The 22,202-nt window shown below is 50.6% G+C and overlaps 1 protein-coding gene across 1 annotated transcript in view; it reads right to left on the reverse strand.

Annotated features, from left to right (window-relative positions):
* Adamts2 (ADAM metallopeptidase with thrombospondin type 1 motif 2) overlaps window positions 1-22,202 on the reverse strand; it is a 203,093-nt gene that overhangs the window by 121,885 nt on the left and 59,006 nt on the right. Inside the window, exon 3 of the mRNA XM_021176447.3 lies at window positions 13,160-13,319. Coding sequence (XP_021032106.1) covers window positions 13,160-13,319 — 160 coding nt within the window. The remainder of the gene's footprint in view (window positions 1-13,159; window positions 13,320-22,202) is intronic.

Consider the following 22,202-nt stretch of genomic DNA (forward strand, 5'->3'; position numbering starts at 1 on the left):
ATTCCAGATCCACATGTCCCAGCCTATAACTGCTCATGGCCACAAGAGGACATGGCCACTGCCTCTGGCTGAGTGAACATATTCAGCAGCCATTATTCCTCTTGCTCCCAATCTGAGTCCCCATGAGCCCGTCAACATATACCGAACTTCAGTCAACTCATCTCTCTGAATTTCGTTCCTTAAATCCAACTGGAAGCGCATGGTCAGCTCTTTGACCTCCTATCTCCACCACGTGCCAAGTTCACTTGTCCTACCCAGCATGGCCACTCCATCCCTGGCACTAGCCTTGCCACATGAACTGTCAAAAAGCTTACATATCAAAAGATTGGATGCAGGTCCTGATGGCACAGGCTACAGAGTCCCTCTAGTCGAGCCAAAGAAAGGCTCCACACCCTGGGCAGCATTTCTGCCAGCTGGGGATCTGCAGATAGACTCAAACATGTGTCCAGAGAAACTCCCACAGAAGCCTTGAGAAAATATCCAGCTACTCGAAGGCCCACTCAGGGTTGCATCCCAGAGAAGAAGGGATTCCTGCAAGCACCACCTTGGCTGGTCTGCAGAGCCTAAGATTGGGGAGAAAGCTGAGCTAATTCTCTCTCCTAACCTTGGGTGATTCTGAAGAGGAATGGGAGGCTTCCTGGTGGGCAGTGTCATCTCTGAACAACACAGGAGTGACTTGCCAGGACCAGCCCTGGTCTGCTTACCTTGCTCCATGTTGCTAACACACCTTCTATAGCTACCGTGGTCCAGGACACAGCCTGCTCCCTGGAGCCGCCTCCTCCTGCCCACTGCTTCTTTCCTCTCCCTCCTCCATGGAACCCAGATTGCACCAGTCATAGCCAAGGCACAGAAGCCCTAGCCCAAGACTGAGCCCACAGGGCCACCAAGATCTGCCCCCGGGCCCTCTATCCCTCACTTTGCCCCTCACCCTGGATTCCCAAGCAGGTAAAGTTCAGCCCTACTCAAAACCTCCTTTTTCCAAGACAGGGTTTCTCTGTGTAGCCCTGGCTGTCCTGGAACTCACTCTGTAGACCAGGCTGGCCTCAAACTCAGAGATCCACCTACCTCAGCTTCCAGAGTGCTGGGATTAGCAGTGTGCACCACCACCATTTGGCAAAACCCTCTCATCTGATGCTCCCAGCTCTTTCCCCCTCTTAGTGATCAGCCACCTACAATCAGCATGGCCCTCTACCTGTCATATTTTATCCTCTAGACTAAGGGTTCTCAACTTTCCTAACGCTGCAATTCTTTAATACATTTTAACCCTTCGCGTTGTGCTGACCTCCCCCAAAATAAAATTATTCTCATGGCTATTTCATAATTGTAATTTTGCTATTGTTATGAATCAAAAATATAACTATCTGATGTAAAGAATAGCTGATAAGTGACCCCTGTGAAAGGGTTATTCAACCCCCAAAGGGGTCACGACCCACAGATTGAGAACTGCTGCTATAGATAGTAATAGCTTGGGCTCTTCACTGTGAACTGGATGATTCTGAGGGGGCAAGCACCGAAGGGTACCCCCAGCTACTAGAGCCTAACAGTTCTGGGCCCTGTTACAAGAGCTCCATAAGGACTTGTCTGATGAGTGGAATGAATGAATGAATGAATGAACAAGGAATATAGGTTTCCTAGGACCATCTATGTTCAAAGACAATGGGGTAGAGGTAAGTTTAGCTAGGACGGCAAGGCAACCTTCCCAGCCCCTCCAACCGCTGCCCTGGCCTGTCTTCCCAGTTCTACAGTATCTCAGGGTAGAGGGTGAGATCCACAACACTGCCATTCCTAGGCATATCTCTGACAGGCCTGTCACAGAGCATCACCTGAGCTGTCTCCCTTGTCCTCAACAGGCCTGTGATGTTCATTCCCAAACAAAAGCTAAGAGTGAACACTTAGAAAGTCAGGGCTCTCAGGCTCAGAAGGAAGGGAGCACTTACTGAGACCCCTAGTTTTGGCCATTGTATAGTGCCCAGTAGTAGCTTTAACCTCATAATCTGGACCACAGAGTCAGGAGGCCACAGGACGAAGCTGACATAGAATAGAGTGATGAGTAGAACCAACTATATTGTTTACAAAAGGAAAAATGCAAAGTACCTTGTGCAAAGAGCACTTATGCATTTCAAGACAGTGGCAGGAGAGTATTGCAGCGTGCATGGGAACCTTCTGGTCTGGGGCTTTGTGGCACTGATAGCACATCTGTGAAGCCAGCCTGGTCAGGGACGAGGAAATAGGACCAAATAAAGTATGTGAACATCCATATTGTATGGCACCAGTGACATCCCACCTCTGCAGACTTAGGGACCTGAGCCCAGGAGCCACAAAAGTGTGGGCTGCACCCTGGCATCACTGTGATAAAAGCCAGCCTCTTCAGTAAGCCTGCAGATGCCCACAAGGGACAACTGTGCTTCAGGAATCAGGATGGCGCAGCCAGGCTTTCTAGGCAGCTCCATTCACTCTTTCTTTTCATGGGTATTTAGGGCCCGACTGAGCGCCAGCTACTGTGCGCAATGCTGGGAATTCCCTACAAGCAACCCCACAGCTAATGTGCTCCATGACCGAGAGACATGTCCTCACTCAGCCTCGCTGGGCTTCAGTCTCTGCAGCTCTGAAGCCGAGAAGCAGGCCTGGTGCTGAGAAGCACTTCAGGCATGGCCGGCCTTCAGCTGGGTCTGAGCCGGCTGAGTTCTCAGCTGCCCAGGCTCAGAGCTGGCCAAGAGGGCTCTGCCCAGGGCTTCAGCAGCCATGAAGTTACATCTAGGCCCCAATCCTCCATGCTCCATACAGCAGTTGGATGTCTTGGCTCTCCAGTCTATGTTGTGACTCTATAACCTATGACCTGAACAACTGTCAGAGCCTCAGTTTCCTATCTGTAAAGTAGACAGGTCTGTAGCACCAACCAATCCCAGAGGCTCATTACAAGAATCCTGAGGTGTGGGGATCCCTTGGGGATGCGCTCACCAAACGCTGCAGGCTCATGTTGAACACTCACTACCAAGACCAGAACCAGGGAAGAGGTTCCGATCAAACCTGACAGAGTCAGTATCTCAGGCAATAAAAGATGGATCCTGGTTCTCACGTCCAGGAGAGAAACCGGCAAGGAACCTAACCGGAAGGGATCTACAGAGGCTTCAGACAGGGAGGCGCGTTCATCGTCACCAGTAATCAAAGACTCACAAGCTAAAGCAAGGATCAGCACTGTTGTCTCTGGAAGAGTAGAATACTGGATGTCAAGCCTCGTGCTGCAGAAGGCTAGAGAAACTAGGCCTGGGGAGTAGGCTGGCCTCTTCTGAGCATGAGCTGGTGCTCAGAGCTTAGATTCACAAGCCAGTCACTCAGCAAATCCCTACGGGTTTGATGCTCAGAGCCAGAGCTGGTGACAGTCAGCCTGGTTCAGCTCACCCCTATGAAGGGCTCAGTCATGGTTTCCTATTCAGAGAACAGAATCCAAGGCCAGCTTCCAGTGTCCCCAACTCCAATTTTCAGAAGAGGTCATATCAGGGGCAAGAGGCTGTCCACACCCAAGACCAGAAACACAGCCCTTGCTTCCCTACCTCTCTCCTTTGACCTGTCTGACATTTGACCACAGGGAACTGTGCCCTGTAATTTTCGGCCCACAGCATCTCCCCTGCCAGGCTGTTTCAGGAGAGGAGGGCCTTGCTTGGATTTGTCTGCAGTTCTAACTTCAGTACAGGGGATGAACACAATGGTGAGGTGCTGAGAGAATGAATGAATGAGTGAAGGAAGGAAGGAAGGAAGGAAGGAAGGAAGGAAGGAAGGAAAGAAGGAAGGAAGAGAATGCACATGCGGCAGCAAACCCAGGGGCTGTCTCTGAGTCCAGGCTCCTGTCTAAGAAGAGTTACTGTTTCTCTTAACCAGTTAATTTGGGGAGCAGCATTCTCATTAGGCGTTATTGAGCCCTCCATGGCCCCCACACAAGCCCAGCTCCCAGACCAGATCTTCCCCAGATCCTAGCCCAGTTTTTGAAAACTTGGCCTGCCCTGCAAGCCCTCGCCTTACCAGGCCATCATCCAGGTGTGTGCTCTTCTGTCATGAAGTCACTCTGACTGGTCTCCTCCCACCAGGACACATTTTCTGATGTCTATGAAACCTCTCTATCACTGTGACAAAATACTTGAGGCAGTAGACGTCACAGAAAGAAAAGTTTATTGTAGCTCACGGTTTCAGGAACTTCTGCCCATACGTAGTCCTTGGGCCTGTGGCTTTTGGCCTGTGGTGATGCAGGACATTACAGTAGAAGTTTGTGACCCAGATTGTTCACTTCGTGATGAACAAGCAAAAGAAAGGAGGACCAAGAGGCTAGGTCCCAGTGTACTTTCCAAAAGAACACAGTCACTGATCAATTTTCCCCTACCAGGCCCCACCTCTTAAAGGATCTACCACCCAGAAATAGTGTTACATGTACTAGAGTGTTACCCTAGCACTTCTAGACCAGGAGCAGGCTGAGCCCGGGACTCTGGTGGAGGTGTCCTGATGCTAGAGTGTAGCCTGACTTTGCTTAATGTTCATTCTCTGTGTGTGAGAGCTGGAGTAGAAGACAGCAGGCTGCAGTCTGCAAACCAGGGCAAGTCCTCCCTCGGTGAACTGCATTTGCAAGGAAGTCAAAGTTAACTAGAGCAAGACAGCAGCATGAGGGAGGACTAGTGAGAGGGGCACTCGAGGTTAGAGGTGGTGACAGCTAAGCAGGAGGCCCAGGGCCAGGACGAGTGTTGCAAGCCGAAGGAACCATAGGGGCTAGAGCCCTGGGGCTCATGTGATCTCTGAGCTCCAAGACCTAGAATAAGTAGAGAAGCCAGATGAGGGGTCTGACCCTGTTTCCTATCTTCACCCTTTCCTGGCTCCATGATGCTCCAGCTTGAGCTAGAGAGAGACAGGGTAAAAAATAAAGAAAATCAAAATAAAGCCCAAGAGGGGGAGGAGAGAAGCAGACACCAGCATCTCCACCTAAGAGCATGACCTTTCACCAGCTCAGAGCTCCTTTGGAGCCAAGTGCATAGTGCTGGTTGGGATTCATTTCAAAGAGAAATGGGTCAAGGAAAATTGGAAATTTTTATAGAAAACACTTCAGGCTTGGGGCTGCCTGAAGTGCCTGCTGTCCTGCGGAGAATCTGGGGAGGAATCGGGGCCTGTGGTCAGAGGTCTCCGGCTGCTCTGGGTGGATCAGGTTCAGGTCTGCAGCTCCAGTCCTGTTTCTGAGCTGTGTCTGCCTGTATTCTTCTGTCTTTGCCATCATGGTGGCTGACTTCAGGGCTGGTGTTGGACTCTCTGAGTCTCTCCCTAAGGCACTTGTCCAGGAGCAGGCCATAGATGACTTGCTGCCCACCCCTCTGTAACACACAAAGCCCATCCACTTTACTTCAGAGAGAAGGTCTCACTGAGCTGGAAGCCTGTCAGTTCACCTAGTCTATCACCAGCTTGCCTTGGGGATTCCTTATCTCCACCTCTGAGACACTTGCTTACAGGCCCGGTGACAGGTCCACTTTGTGTTTTATATGGGTGCTGGGCTCTGAACTCCATTCCTCACACTTGTGGGGCATATATTTTATCAACCCAGCCATCTCCCTAGCCCTCCAAGATATGGTCTGAGTAGACCCAAAAAATTCTATCCCCGGCACAAATGCTATTTGCATGCAGACTTGTCCCCAGAGACATCGCATCTCTTCCAGCAATTGCAATTGCTGTATTGGAGACCTGCAGAGAGCAGACCTGGTGAGCCAAAGGCCAACATAACCACCAGACACGGCTAGCCTTATTAATTAAACTCCAGGCACACCTGTGAGGTGAAAGGCACTTCATTTCTGAGCTGTGTGCTGTCTGGAAACCAGCATGGTCACTGTGTACCGCCAGAAAAGCTCTTTGGGGGACATTTGCAACCCAAATCCAGGGCACGTAAGGCAAAGCATCGATTCATTGTGTCTGGAGAAGAGAGAGACAGCGAGGGCTGAGGGAACCTGAGGTTCCAAGACAACAACATCCCTAGAATCCTAACGCTGTAGCAAGACAGGGGCTCTGGACAAAGACATAAGGACGATTTCGACTCACCCCAACAGCTCAATGCTATACCTACTTAGAGACGGAGAAACTGAGTCACAGAGCAGTTGGACCCCTTACCCAAGGCCCTATAGTGAACCAGTCACTCAGCCAGACAGGATCTACCCATTTACATTCTCCCCTGCACCAAATTAGCTCTCACACAATGTCGTGCCCTCCACTAAACTGCCCCCATGCTTGCTGGGAGCAGCTGTAAAAGCAAGACAGCTCCTTCAAAAGACGCCAGTCATTTTCAAGAACTGCCTCTTGCATCTGAGTTGGGGCTACAGCCAAGCCAACACTGAGATTGTCATCCTCTAAATGACATTGGTCATCTATCCAGGAACCAAAGCAACAATCCAAGACTTCCCCAGGTCACTGTCTCCTGGTGGTCCTTAACCCTGAATCAGAACTCACTGATTCACTGAAGAAATGAGAAATGGGGTGTGGGTCCTGAGGCACAGCTAAATCGAAACTGAAGGCAGAAGAGAGCAACCAAGCACACAGGACTGTCAGCACCAGTCAGGCAGGGTGCTAGGCATAGACTGCTATGAAGACTGACTTTTCCCCCACCCCACCCCCATCATATCTCTATTGAGAGATGAGGTGGGGCCTGAGCTGCCCCACGCATGGCTACTGCCTTTATAAGCCTCAGAAAAACCTACAGGGCAGCACTCCCACACCACAGATCCCCAACCCAGGAGACCAGCCAGACTAGGGGACTGGGCCCTGCCAACTCTGCTGATGTTCTGTCCCTAGACAACTCAGAGCCCCAGGGAATGTACAGCCTCGGGTTCTCCCAGAGCCAGTTCCCACCCACCCTTCCCAGTGTGAAGCCACGTCACCACCCTGGCATCTCCCAAAGTTTTCCCAAGGGCCCAGCCCTTGGGACAGGCACACTGCTGCCTCTGCCAAGGGTGTGCTCAGCTCTGAAATACGCCTCCTGGCGCCCAGGCCAGATGCCTCAGGTTTCACAATCAGTGCTCTCCTTGGGTCCCCAGGCTGCAGGAATGGGGTTGGGGACTGAGAGGGCACTGAGTACCAGATTCAGTGCTGTAAGCTGACCAACCGACACAACAGGGCATGGAAGAAAAGGGGTTACCACACAAAAGAGCCAGACTCCATGGCTCTGGCAAGAAGTTCAAGAAATTCATTCAGACACAAAGGGTCCCGGTATGGATATATGAACCAAGACCAGATCTCAGATTCAATCCTAAGTCCAGCACCAGCCAGAGCCCACTCTTCACCTTCCTCTGCGACCCCAGGGTTTAACACTTAGATATGTGGCTTGAATCATTGGCCCCAGGGTGTCCACAATTTATTCCCCAGAATCCACCATTGTTACCACAGGAGATTAGACTGAGCACCTTGGGATGGGGAGGCTGTCCAAAATTATGTTAGAAGGCCCTAAAAGTCATCACAAATGCCTTCATAATGGTGAGAAAGAGGGAGATTTGTCTCCAGCAGAAGAGGAGGAAGTAATGTGGTCACAGAGATCAGTATGATGCAGACACAAGCCAAGGGAGGCCGGCAGCCACCAGGCAGATGCTGGGAGAGGCTGGAAAAAGCTCTCACAGACCCATCTTCTAATTCTGGACCCCCAACCCCCCCAGGGCTCTCGGAGACTATGCCATGCTGTTTAAGCCACTGAGTTTGTGGTGTTATTGCAATTGCCACAAAAGACTGAGTGTGGTCTGAACATCTATCTGCAGGGCCAAATGGCGCCCTCATCTGGTTGTCAGCAAGTCTGCACCCCCCTCCCCACTGTACCTCCTCTCTGGTCTCTCAAATCTCCTTCCATGCTCCCCACGACCCAGACCTCACTTGTGCTGAGTCCCCCGTATATGGAACTGAGTCCTGGTGAACTCCCTGCCTGGGAGTCCCTACACCTCCCTTCCCATCCAGAGGCTTATCGAGACAGCCTTTACTCTATTCCCCTAACACCTCAGTTCTACCCCACCCCTATGGCACCCCACCTCCAACCTCAAGCACACTGCAGCCTGAGCAGGCTTGCCAACATGCAGGATGCTCAGTCAGGTCCCCAGAGACCTTTTATGGCTGTCCCCTACATACAGGACATTGTTTAGATCCTAGGTGAGCTGTAGCCATCACCTGCCCCCACCAAGCACCTGGGCATCAGCTCTGCCCCACCCCCACCCCCACTTCACCCTGCATGGCTCCCTGCAGCCTGGAAAACTCCGACCTGAACTCAAGGGAAGGTAACCCGATGACATCTAGTCAGGAGAGGTTGGCTTCCCTGTCTAGGGGGAGGGCTGGCTGTGGGCCAGTCACTCGGCCACGTGGAGAAGCCAGTTGGTGCCTGTGCCTCATCCTCTCTCTCCAGGCCTGCCTTGGCAGCAGCAGGGCAAAGCAGCTCCCGTGGTGTGGAGTCACTTCTGCCCGTCAGGGAGGACACCCAAGCCTGACAGCAGCGGGCAGAAGCTTGGCACCCGCTGCTTCTGGAGAGGAGGTGGCAGCCAAGGTCACTGGCACAGGACTGTCTGACTTCTTTCAGCCCTGGGGCAGTGTGTACAGCTTGGCTTGAGGGCACAGCAACCCAGAAAGAAGCAGGTCCCCAGGGCGGGAACCACCTGCCTCGTTTCCATTCTGAGGTATAGCCAGGGGTACCCCAGGGAAGTAGCCTAATGGGGAAGACTGACACCGCTTCAGCCTCTGCATCTCAGAAGCCACGGCCAACGGGAGGGGCCTGTTTTATTTGGTCCATACCGTGCTTTTTTTTTCCCCCCGAAATTTGAAGCCACATTTTAAAATGCCTAAGAGTTCTCATAAAAATGATCATCTGAATTCTCTTGGTGCTAATACATTCTACTGCCCCAGATCCATGAGGCTACCTATGAGACAGAGCAAGGTCAAGAGAAGTAAGGGAGAGCCCCTACTTCAAATAGGGTCTCTGGTTCCACCCTATGCCAGAGGCAAGGCGGGTACCATATGCCACACACTGCTACATCCATACTGCTGCTTTCATCTTTACAGAGATGTCTTGTTGTCTGTGTTTATACTAGAAGGAGAGAAAGGAGATTGGGGGTGTAGCTCAGGGGGAGGATGCTTGCATAACATGTGTGAGGACCTGAGTTTAATCCACAGCACTGGGAGAGAATGGGGGAAGGGGATGAGAGCCAGGCCAAGGGTGGATGCTGTTTGCTGTTGTCTCATTGAAGGCCTCTGAATGTGTAGCTCTAGCCTTGATAGTGGGACACTGTACAGACAGCTCTGTGTGTATGAAAGGGAGGTGGGGATATCGAGACTATGACACAGGGATCTTCACAGAATCCCAAGTGGAGACACAGCCTTTGGTGCCAACAGCAAGGCCAGCTGTTCTGTATATGTGGCCTCATCTGTCTGGCCTTCCCAGGTGCTGGGTAACATCTGCCTGAGGCAGGACCAGGTTGCTGCCGTGCATGGGTGCTCCACTGGAGTGCTGTCCATGTACTGCTTCTCCGGCTCAGATTTCACTTTCTGCATGTAGCTGAAAGGGAGTTACTGAAGAGATGGAGTCCTGACTCCTGTGACCTGTTGCTGACACTTTCCAAGACAGAACAGTGCTTGGCAGATGCGATTAGATCAAGGACGTTGACATGGGGGAGGTATACCTGGGTCACCCAGAGAAACTCAAATGGAATCAACCTTCCAAGAGGGAGAGGAGATGTAGGGAGAGAAGACATGTACACAGACAGAGAAGTTAATTCTGGCGACCTCGGAAGTGATGTGCCTTCAAGTCAAGGGCCTGAAGGGTCAACCAACACCTTCCCTCCTCATATCTCCAGAGGCAGTGTGACCCGGCCCACATCTCCATTTCAGCTCAGTGACAGTGACCTCTGGTCTCCAAAAGTATGACATAATGTGTGTGTCTACCCAGCTAGGGCTCCACAGCTGTCTTAGGCTTAAGGGTGAGTTATGTGCCAAGATCACCCAGTTCCAAGTACAGAGTGGGTCTTCTGGCCCAGTCAGGGCTTCAGCTGTTGTCCCCACCAGTGCTGCCTCCAAAGTCAAGAACTTCAAAGACAACAGGTAGAAGCTGGGACAAGGTCCAAGAATGGACCCAGAACTCGAGTTTTTGTTGACAGATAAGTTTTGCCTTCGCTGGGGTCTTGATTTTCATTGCCCTATCAATACTCACTAGGATGTCTTGAACCCATATGATGAGGTTGCCTTGGGGTAGACTCACAGCAGCCTGAGTTCTCACTGGGAGAGTATGGGCTTATAGCTCAGGGCTGAGGCCTAGGGTTTAATTTTGGACAGTTTAATCTCTTCCAATGACTAGACCACTATCTACTCCACCCTCTAGTCCAGCTTCACTGTAGCCTGGGCAGTTGGCCTTCTCCAGCCTGCATCAATCAGCCTCCAAAAGTGCCAGGTAAGTAAAACCCTTTTTTTTCTTTATAAAGTTACCCTGACTCAAGTATTTTATTATAATAACCACAACATAATCTGGACTAATTAAGTCCCCTCGTGTCTGAGTCTACTGTGTGTCCCTACAACAAAACACATGAGGTAGGAACTGAGGATTAGTTGGCCCCTGACATTCGCTGGCATTGTGTTAGCGTCTTCATGCAAATCCCCTTGGATGGATTACAACAGTGGAGAGGCAGAAAGGCTGTGTGAAAGAGATGAAGCATGTATGGTGAGCTCAGTTTATAAAAATCTGCACTGACAAGAATGAGTTCAGTCCTGTGAGCCCCAACCAACTCCATGAGTCCCCTGATGAGAGCAGAGAGACTCCACAAGCTAGCCCCACCTCCTAACAGGGGTGGGGGGGGGGAGTACCCAAGCTTCCAGCCGCTTTCACATAGCCTCTCCTATACAAAAACAAGCAAAGCCTTTGTAGTGAGCTCCTAGGTCCTGAGCCCATTAAGCTGTGCTGACTTGCTATACCCAGCCATGGGACACAGATTTTATAAATCCTGCAACTGCCGCTCTGTGCTTTGTCAGGGCTCAAGCTGATGGAAAGCTGAACTGCCTGAGGTCACTCCGGGCCTTTGGCCCAGCTCTGGCCTAAACGGTCTGGACCCCCTCCAGTCAATGAGTCGACCTTAGCCATGGGCCATTTGGGAACCATCAGACACATTCAGGGGAGACAGGGTCTCGTCATGCTGACACTGGATAGGAAGTCACAGAAGGGAGGCTTAGCCCACAGAGTATAGTCCTGTGATCTGAGGCTACGGCCCAAGGCTCCCACCTACACTCACACAAGGCTTGCAGCCTTGCCTTCAGCCTTGGACAGAGGCTCTTCTCCTCCTCTGGTGACTGACGGCCAAGCCCCACCCACCCCACCTTCCAGCCCAGCTTCATCCTGACCTGGGTAGTTGGCCGTATCCAGCACCATCTGGGGTCAGTAGTTTCTGGGCTGATTCTGAGTTTGAAATTCCTCTCCTGTGTTCTCAGTTCCAAGTTCTCATTAGGGATGTGTGTATGGGATCGAGAGGCAGAGGGATGACTCAATAGAAGATGCCAAAATGCTAAGCACAGTCCAAAAGACAAAACCAAGCCAGCTAGACCATTGGGGGAAGGGCTCTAGGGCAAGCAGATAAGCCTAATACAGAATCTGGGATTGGAGACACAGCCAAGGGCACCCAGCCAGCTCCACAGTGCCAGCTCCAACTCACCCTGCCTGAGCCCAGGAGTAGGGAGAATAAGGCCAGAACCATCCAGACTCTTCCAGTAGAGGCCAGCCTTACTGGAAGTAATATCAAGGCCAAAGTGGCCGGCCTTGAGCTCTCTGAGAGACAGACTTTTCTAACCCCTGTCAGTTGTTATAAGGAAACAAAAGCCCACTTTGTCCAAAAGCAGTTAGCTGGCAAGAGAACAGGCCTTCCTCCAGGTCTGGGGTAATTCTTGTGACCATTTTCTCTCCAGGCCCCCAGAGTTACTCTCATACAGACATCAAAAGGGTGAGAGTAAGACGAAGGCTTGGGGAATGCGGAGCAGGTAGCCCCCAGAAGCTGAGCTTGACAGCTAAGGTAGATGGCTATTCATTACCAGGGAAGAAGGGACAGCTAGAAATATTGATTATCTCCCAGGAACACCGGTGTCCCAGTGAACAATTCGTTTACCGAGCTACCTGACACGGTGCCTTAAAATTAGAATGGTGCCCTGCCAGGCTGTGCCCAATTGATCTGTCAAACCAGAGTGTGAGAGGGAAGTGAAATAAATGAGCTAGGGCTGCCACAGAGTAGGGGGACGATTTCAATAAATCATAGCACGGGGAGGGCCTCGTCAGTCAGGGGCATCCAGGCTACTGACAAAAGGCCTGCAAATGTGCCTGACCCAACATTCCTCAGCTTGGGGTCCAGTTCCAAGACTGAGAGCTAAGCATGCAGCTGCCCAGCTGCCTGGCAAAAGCGAGAAGGTGTCATCCACATACTGTGACCCTGGGACCTGCAAGAGCACTTCAGGCCTCTGTACAACCCAGAGACCTCTGGAGAGGGTCAGGTTGGCTGGATAAGACCTGTGGGGCCAGGTGGGCAGTCAGTCACTCAGGCCACTAAGAAGCTCCCCCCATATTCCAGGACCCAAAGCACACTGGGACTCTACGTTGAAAGAGATAAGACTCCATGAATGCATGTGGAAGACATTGAAGGTGTGGGAGCTACTCTAGGGTCTTTTCAAGATGTGTCCTGAAGTAAAGGATGTACAGAAAGACTGCTTGGGGCCTTTTCTATTGAGTGTCCAGGAGCATTCTGGGATAGAAGCAGGCACCATCACATCACAGAGACTGTGGCAGTACAGGAGCAGAGACAGGGGCTGTCGGGAGGTCACACGATGCTGTGTTGACCCAGCTCTCTCCTGTTCCCCAATATTCACAGAAGGCACATCACTAGACAGCCTTTTCTTCTCTCTGTGAGGACCTTAGACCTGCAAGCACTAGTGGAGGCCTCTGCCTCAACACCCTAGCACCCCCATATGCCATGCATCCAACCAGGCAGGCAGCCGACTCCTTCCTAAGCCTCTAAGGCTGGAGCTCAGCTTCAGCCTCCAGTCAGGCCTGAACATGGGGACTGAGTTTCCCCGGATGTTTCCCTGGGAAGCAGGACCAGATAGTCAGGACACATCCAGTGTTCCCCACCTAACCTAACCTCGGCAGAAGCCTTACCTGTGTCCAGAGCCTGTGGTTCGCTCACAGGAGGGGGCTTAGGAGTGGGCGGTCGGCGATATACCACATGCACTCGGCCTTGTTCAGCCTCCTGATCCGTCTGCCCCTTCTCCAGAGGTTCGATAAAGAACTCCTCCTCCTCCATCCGGATCAGACCAGCCTGCAGAGGCAAAGTGTAGAAGTTCAGACTTCCCGTGCACAGATAGAGGAGGAAGAGCAGCAAGGAGGGTCCTCTGGGGATGATTGCCCTCTGGGACATCTTAACGGCTGGAGGACACAGGCAGGGGAGTTCTCTTCTGCTCAGACTCCACTTGGAGGCCTGAGCGGTAGAAAGGTGCTGAGCGGCATTTGGGGAGAGAGGCTCTGCTCCCCATCATCCCTACCCCACATCTCCATACTCCTCCCAGAAAAGTCTTTCCAAACCCAAAATGTCAAGAACAGCCTGAAGGAGTTCAAGTAGAGCTGCAGTGAGGACCTCAGAGGACACAAAGATGCATCAAGTACAGGCCACCTCTAGGAACACAGGGTTGCTCCAAAACACAGGTCAAAACTGTCAGCCAAGAACTGAATTCACACCCCACACATGTTTAGTTCAGTCCAAACAATACTTTCTTGAGAGAGAGGGCTGGGGGGCTTTCAGACTGACTATGTAGCCTAGGTTGGCCTTGAACTTCTAACCCACTGCCTCTACTTCTTAAGTGCTGAAATTAGAGATGAAGGTTACCATGCCCTATTCTGGGAAGTAAAACCCAAGTCTTTACACATTCTGGGCAAACTTTCTTCCAACTGAGCCACAGCACGGATGTGTGGGGCAGAGGAAAATCTCCAATGCCTCTCCATCTGTTTAAACTGGGTCCCTTTGTTGTCTTTCCACTGCGAGTGTCAGGCTAGCTAGCCTATGAACTTTTGGCGATTCTCCTGTCTTCCCCTCCCACCTTTGTATAGGACACTATGATTATAGACACTCACACTACCACACCCACCTGTTTGTGCATTCTGGAGATTTGAAGTCAAGCTCTCCTGCTTTGCACAGGAAGTGTTTTTAACTCAGTGCGCCACCACTAAATCTTCAAATAATACTTTTTAATGCTGTAAATCCAACCACTAAAACAACAAGATTTCACCTTCTAAAATGAAATTGCAGAAACTGGAAAGGTGGCTCAGTGGTTAAGGGTGCCCCTGCTCTTTCAGAGTCCCAAGTTCAGTTCCCAGCACTCATGTTGGACTTCTTACATCATCCAGGAACTGCAGCCCCAGGGGAGCCAATGACTTCTTCTGGTCTCCATGGAAACCTCATTTGAATGGTCACGCCCACCACAAACACCTGTTTACACATAACTAAAAATACACCTCAACACAAAACAAACAGGGATTCTCTCTGGCCCTGGCTGTCCTGGAACTAACTCTCTCTCTCTCTCTCTCTCTCTCTCTCTCTCTCTCTCTCTCTCTCTCTCTCTGTGTGTGTGTGTGTGTGTGTGTGTGTGTGTGTGTGTAGACCTGGCTGGCCTCAAACTCACAGATCCTCCTGCCTCTGTCTCCCAAGTGCTGGGATTAGAAGTGTGAGCCACCAGTGCCCAGGTAAAGAAATGACTCACAACCAAAAATATAAAATGTAGATCTTAAAGGAAAGGAAACTGCAACTTTGCTTGGAAAACATAGCTCTGACCAAATACAAGTTTATACTCTCTGGCCACAGACACCTCAGACAGACAGAGACCTCTGTGGCTGGCTCTCTCCCCTCCCTCTGTTCATCCTTGCCCTAAAGCCAGGCTCTATAACAAGTATTGGCTATCTAGGGCTTCCTGCCGGACCCTTCTGTCTGCATTCAGATGTGTTCTGTGTCATTACAGGCTCTTCAGCCCTCCCCTGTTCTGAGCCTCACAGTGGTCACAAGGTTGTGTATGAACACAGCTGAGCCACTGCCTTCCAAATTTGCCCAACACTAGTCCGTGCTCCCACCTCCCACCTGGGCCACCTGGGAATAAACCCTTATTCTCCCTTTCACATCAGACTCAGAGCCCCTCAAAAATCCTTTCTCTGATGCATGCATCTGGGGCCACTCAGCTCAACAACCCCACAATCATTCCTGTTCCCACACTTTGCTTCCTTGGTCTGTCATCTAGAAGTCAAAAATCTCGCATTGTCTAGCCAGGGCATGTAATTCCTCCACATCACAAAATGCCAACCCACAGATTTGCACAGCTTCCACTGTATTCAGATGTAAGAATCAGGGGAGACCACACCAATGACAGAGCTTCAGGTTCTCCCAGACAATCAACGGTTCTATTGCTTGAACTTAGCTGGTATTGGCTGGGGTTCCCTGTCCAGCCCTTGGCATCACCCATCCAGATGTTTAGAAACTATTCATTCCCCAGTCCCCAAATAACCCAAATGGCATCTGTCACATCATCCTCCTAGCCAAGAAGGACAGAGTAGCTGTAGAGGCCATCCCCCTTCTCCCTGACCTCCGGGTGCTCTATGGAGCCTGTGCTGTTGCCAGATGAGAGCTTTGTAGACAGAAGTGCAGTCGACACTCTGATGGGGCCTGCTAAGCATTTGCCATCAGTGTGAGTCTAGTGTAGGATGCAGCCATACATCTGCTGCCTTCACCTTAGGAGAGCCTGGGTATCAGAGGGTAATGCCCACTGGGGAAGAGCAGTTCTGTCACAGGCAAGGGATGGTGGAAGAGTCAGATATGCAGAGGATATCAAGCCCAGACTCAAAAAACAAGGATACTGTCTAGCCAAAGCCTGTCTCAACCCTTCCTATTAGCCAGAGAGTTTGGAAAGGAGAGCCGTATGTAGGTGAGGGAAACGGCACATAGAAAGGCCAAGAGAGGAGGGCACTATCGATGGAACAAGCTCACTGGAGAGCTGAGAGCAAGTGCAGGTCTGGGAGTCTGGGATCTAGGCCTGAATGAGTATAGATTCCTGGAAAACGAGGAAGTCAAATTTGGTACGAGACTTAGGAACAGATCTAATGCTACTAGGAGAGAGATGTCAGGGTCAGAAGTACTTCCAGGTCTGAAGTTGATTCAAAAGTCTTCCTACTCCATCAATCCAGGTCCTAATCACAAAGTAGCATCTATGAAGAAAAGGGAGGGGACTCTGCAGATGGGACTAAGCTGAGGCTCTACAGCTCCGGAAATTGCCCTGATGATCAGTGCAGCCCCACCTCAAGCCTACCTTCAGGTAAGAGGAGGCAGAGGAAGACAGGACACAGAAGAGGAGATGGAGGTGTGACCCTGGAGAAAGGTCAACATGTTGCAGGTACAAGGAATGTCAGCAGGCACACAGAGCTGGCAGAGGGCAATGCTCAGCCCTGCAGATGCCTGGAGCTTAAGCAGGCCATGCTAACTATAGACGTCAGCCACCCAAACCGAGAGAGAGAGAATGACTTCTGATCTTTGCAAGTCATTTGTTAGAGCAGCAGCATTAAGAAATACTAGGGCCAAGTGGGTGGCCTGGTGAAGAGGAGTCATTCTGAATGACATAGAAAGAGGAAAAGCAGAGGACCCTCAAGGATCCCCCATGTACGTGGCAGGGAGGGAAGCCAGGAGGCCATGGAAGTGGAATGAAGTCAATGAAATGGGGCGGGGCGGGGGGTGAGGGTTTGCTGGGAATTGTTCAGGCCCCCACATGTATGACTCATCCCTGGGTCCCAGGGCACTACAAGCCCTGGTGGGGGGGGATGGAGAAAATGCTTCCAGGCTGGGTGAACAGTTGACCTCCAAGCATCAGGACATGTCCTCTGAGAGATGCATGATGTTAAGGATAGGGGGGAGTCCCCATCCACTGGTGCTTCCTGAGAGTGTTTATGACAGCAAGAGTTCCTTCTATGGATGGTTCCCATGTATGTGGTTTTAGAGGAGACAGGCATCTGAAACCCATCTTTATTAATAGAAGCCTTTTAGTGAACATGGGAATCAACCCTGTAGGGTTAACAGAGGGCAAGCTAACCTGGGAGTCTGGCTCACTGGGTTCCCAGTGCCCTTTTCCTAGATGAGTAACTTCAAACAGGATGCCAAAGCTCTCTAGGCCTCTAGTTCCTCAACTGTAAGTGGGGTGGCTCTGTCATTCCTCCCCTACCACAATTATTATGGAAGCCTATGAGGCCTGGGATATCCTCAGAACCAGGGCACACATTGTTGATGAGTCTCTAGTCAAGCATTTCATCTGTGTTGCTTAATTTCCAATGAGGAGACTAAGGCTCAGAGGATGAAGAAACCTTTCAAGGACACAGAGTCTGGGAATCAGATCTCAGGCCTCCTGGGAGGATTTTCTCATAGGTGAAATCCTAGGAAAGATGAGTCCTATTGAAGTAATGAGAGAGGAGCACTAGGGCATCATATCTGCACAGAGTAGCCTCCCACTTCTGGAAAGATCCTTGTGTCCTAGGCTGGAAGACGAATGCAGTGCAGACCCAGGACCCTAAGGACCATGCCTCACCTGCTGAGGTGTAGCCATGTTTGGCTGATGGATACAAAAGACAGGTTGGGGTCTCCCTTTATATCATAGGTCAACAAGACTCTTAGCAGATGGTCAAAGGATGAATGAGGCAATGTCCACTTGACAGCATGATTCGGAACCCAACAGTTACCTACATGAAGGGTACTAGAATCCTGGGTGACCTGGTTCTGGGCATGTCCCTGGGTACATATGCTCCTTCAGCAATTGTGTTAGGGAAATGACAGCTGATTATCACTTAACAACCAAGGAACTGGAGACCAGGGAACACTGCCATCTGGTCTAAGGTCAGACAGACAGACAGAAAGGGAGCTGAGGACCCAGAAATAAATCTAATGTAAGTGTGAAGTACGAAGTCAGTTTGCTCAGGTTTTATTATGGGACCAGAGACCTCAACTTGACAGTGCTCTTGGATAGAGGTATTCAACGTGTTCCTTAACAATTAGGTCCTACAAACCATCTCTCTTGGTTGCCGTGAAATGCACACACATATCATATTGATGAACTTGTGTGGCACTTTCCCACCCCTCCCAAAACTAGTGGCTGACTAGTGGGGAGCTATCACCTGGGCACCGTGACCATTCGCAAGGATAAGTGGCTACTCATTTCCAAAGTCAATGAATGACTATCTCTAGGACCAATGTGTGAACACAATGGGAAAGTGTTTCCAAGACCAGTGGGTGGTCATCCCAACACCAATGCAAGACCCCACCTGATGACAGAGAATAACCATCCCCAAGGCTGACGAATGACCTCCCAAGATCAATGGCTCATTATCATCCTGAAGACCAACAGATGACAATCTCTAGGGATAGATGACCACCCAAGACCAGAGGTTGATGGTGATAACTGATCTTGCCAACTTGATGGGATTTAGAATTTCCATGGAAATGAATCTTTATGCTGGTCTGTGGGGGGTTAGCTTAGGTTAAGTAAGACAAATGTGGGTACTACCATGTCTCACACTGGAGTCCTGGCCTGAGAGAAAAGAGAAAGAGCCAAGTGCGCTCATTGTTCTCTGCTCCCTGTCTGAGGACACACGGTGATCAGCTGCCTCGAGCTCCTCTGCCCATAGCTTCCCTGCCATGACAGGCGGGCTGTACCCTCAAACTGTGAGCCAAAATAAAACTTTTCTTTTCTTAAGTTGATCTTGCAAAGTGTTTTGTTACAGGAAGGAGGCAGGTAACTAATGTGTTGACCATGGAAGGCCTGCTACCTCCAAGATGAAGGGTCAAACTAACGTGTGACCAGCCTGAGGCTACTCACTGATCAGCCTGAGGTCATCAACCGACCATCCTGCGCTGACCTGAATAACATCACACAAGGGGCTCAACACCCCAAAGAGAGCGGTGTTCATTAACAGAACGTCAGAGGAGCGACAGTTTAGTATGCAGCCCAGAGGCAGCTGTCTGAAATCTGGCAGAAGAAAATTGACAAGGGAACAAGGCCCATACTATGAGCTAATTTTTGTGTCCCCCCCCCCTCCCGGCCCGGACTTTGATTTCCTGCTGCCAGCGGCAAGTGTATCTGTTTTTACATGTAATTTTTATTAATAAAAATCCATTCCCTCTCCCAACTCAATAAATATTAAAAAGATCTCTCAAGCACGCCAACATGGGGAGCACTCTCTTGGGAGTCTGCTATGTCCTACTCCATGTCTGTCCAGCCTGGCTCTTGCAGAAGGCCTGGAACCCTGGTCCCAAATCTCATTCAGCAAGGCCATGATTGTTGGTCAAATCCAACCAGGCTTTCTACTCTGGGACAAGAGGAAGCTTCCAGAGAGGACTCGGTCCCGTGCCTCAGTGACATGGCAAGTTCCCTAAGCCCAGTCATACTTGGAACTCCAAGCCAAGTTGCCAGTGTTCAGATCTCAGCAAGTTACACAATAAGGCCTGACCTCCTTTCCTCTGTGTCCAGCTCCTTCGCTATTTGATAGATGTTGAAGCAGTCACTGGAGATGGAAATTCAAAGATAAAACTGTATCACAATCCAAAGACTATGCTCTGCTACTTTGAACTTTAAAGCGTTTAAAATTCTGACATGTTCAAAGCTGGGGTATCATAGGAAACACAGGCGGGCATCTTACTCGCATTGGTAAAGCTGGCAGCTTGCCTTTAGCATCTCCCCAAATGGGAGTCAGAGGCTGCAAGTACCTCCTATGCATGCGTAAATGCAGCTGGGTCTGTGGCTTAGACTTCTCATTTCTGCAGCTTCCAGCACAAAGGCTGTCCATGTGTTCATCTGAGTTGTCCTGCTGACAATCAAGAGAGAACAACTGGGATACAGCATAGTAGATAGGAGTGTTCGATCTGCAAGCATGACGTCCTCAGTTCAAATCCTGTAATCCCAGGGTTGAGGAGGAGGGTGACAGGTGCTCCTGACAGTTCACTTGATGTCCTCCTAGTCATGCCTCCACATATATGCACAAAACTGTGCACTGGGCAAGTTGGCACACTAGCCCACTGTGCCTGCCACTCCCCCATACTCCCACAGATTCAGAGGGAGCAGCACACAGATCAGACCTGCCACTCCCGGGGCACCTCCTGATAAAGCCTGCTCAGTAGGACATGGTTTGCTCTCTCTGAGTCTGGGGTAAGAGCAACCCTGGGGGTTTTATGGGAAAGGGGCTTCCCTGACCAGTCACAAAATTGTGACCCAATTACCTTAGAGAGCAACTTCAAGGGGAAAAAAGACCTAGCTTAGCTTGCAGTTCTGGATGGTTTAGTGCATACTGCTTGTCCCTATGCACTTACGCAGAACCTCTTGTTGGCAGGAGTATGATGCAGGGGAGCATCCTCAAGTAGAGGGGGACAGGACACAAAGAGTAAGGAAGGGGCTGAGGACCAACTAAATCCTCCAGAGGTACACTTCCAGGGAGTCCCCAATTAAAATTTCTAGAACCTTCCAAAATAACACCACTGGCTGAGGTCCAGCACTTAACACTTGAACTCCTGAGAAATATCTCCTGTTCAAGTCATAACAGGGCTGCAGACGATTTGAGCCACTCTCTTGAAACCACAGAAGACTCTGTCTAGCTCTGCCTCATAGGCAACGTTTTTGCACATCGATCTCCTTTTATAAATAGGTGACAGCTGTGGGGGGGGGACAGCACTGTGTGGAAGTGACAGAGGGGTGGGCAAACTCAATCCATGGGGTCAGAAGACACTTAACTCCCCTTATCCCCTCCCATATACCTTTAGCAGTTCCTGTTTTGTGCCTTCTAGAGCAACCCCTTCTGGAAAGATCTGTCTGTAGAGCATCCTTGTACTTGGGCCCATGCTTGCCCAGTTATTTTAGCATTTAAAATTAAAAAAAAAATGTATCTGTTAGTTTGTCATTGGTTGGTTTGTTTGGGAGATGTGCGTGTGCCACAATACACGTGCACAGGTCAGAGGACAACTTTGTGGAGTCCGTTCAAGGGATTCAACTCAGGGCATCAGGCTCTTGCAGCAAGCACCTTTACCGGCTGAGTCCTCTCGCTGGCCCACCTTGAGCATTTAGAGTAAACGGGGGCATGCAATCGTTGTCAAGTGCCAGCCACTCTCCTTGCGGTGGAGCAATTCCTGCTCATGTCTCTGTCTTCCCAGGAAGCGAGGAGCTATGACTGGACCTGAACTTCCCAGGGTTGACTGGAATGGAGAGACTCAGACAAGGCTGTCTGAGCTCCACAGAGCCCTGAAGACAGTCGGACATTGTTCCCTCTCTGTACCTAACTCACATCCTCTGGACGTCTACTCTTCTATTGACCTAAACTGGCCCAGTCAGTTTCTGGGGCTCAGATAAAGAAGATACAAAAGTCATATGCCCCCAGCACTTCATCTGTGCCCAACTGGATGCACCCTGCTTTGAAGGGCCATGTGGAGAGAGCAGCAGGCAGAGAGGACGAGACACAGAGTCAGGCGACCAGTTTCAAACACCTGTCATGGAGCATGACTTCCATCTCTTCTGCAAAGTGAGGGGTCAGGCCAGGGACCTCTGAAATAGGTGCCTTTATCACTCTGTAAGGCCAACAGGTCCCAAGCCCAGCTCCAGCGGGAGTGGAGGGAGTGCACAGGAAACCACCAAACTGAAATCCAGAAACATTCCCAATGTTCCTGCTGCCTGCAAGATGAAGGCTAAGTTCATCTCCAGGGGCACAAGGCCTCCCAACACAGCGGCCACTCCCTCTGCCCCTGAGAGGAACCCCGCACATCCTTTCTCCTCTACAGTTGGCCTTCTTTTGTACCTCAATGTTAGTGTCACTACCCCCCATTCCCAAGGCACTTGGTATCACTGAAGGGACCTCTGTGAGCCAGGCACGGTGACAGAAATTCAAATGCCACTGGAATCCTACAAGCAGGCAGAATGCCTCATTTATAGAGGCTTCACAGGCTCCAAGAAGTTAAGCCACAATGCAAACTTCCCCGCAGGGATTAGGCAAGCTGAGACACAAACCTGCTCCTCCCACCCTGAGGAGAACCACTATGGATAGGCAAGGGGTCATCGAAGTGCAGCCTTTCCCCAGCATCACATGAGCTCTGTCTTAGACAATTTTATTAAATTCCAGCCAGATACCTTTATCTGTTAAGACCTCAAGT

Source organism: Mus caroli, unplaced genomic scaffold (assembly GCF_978045245.1).
Source record: "Mus caroli unplaced genomic scaffold, Mus_caroli_1 scaffold_13, whole genome shotgun sequence".
Classification (NCBI taxonomy): domain Eukaryota; kingdom Metazoa; phylum Chordata; class Mammalia; order Rodentia; family Muridae; genus Mus; species Mus caroli.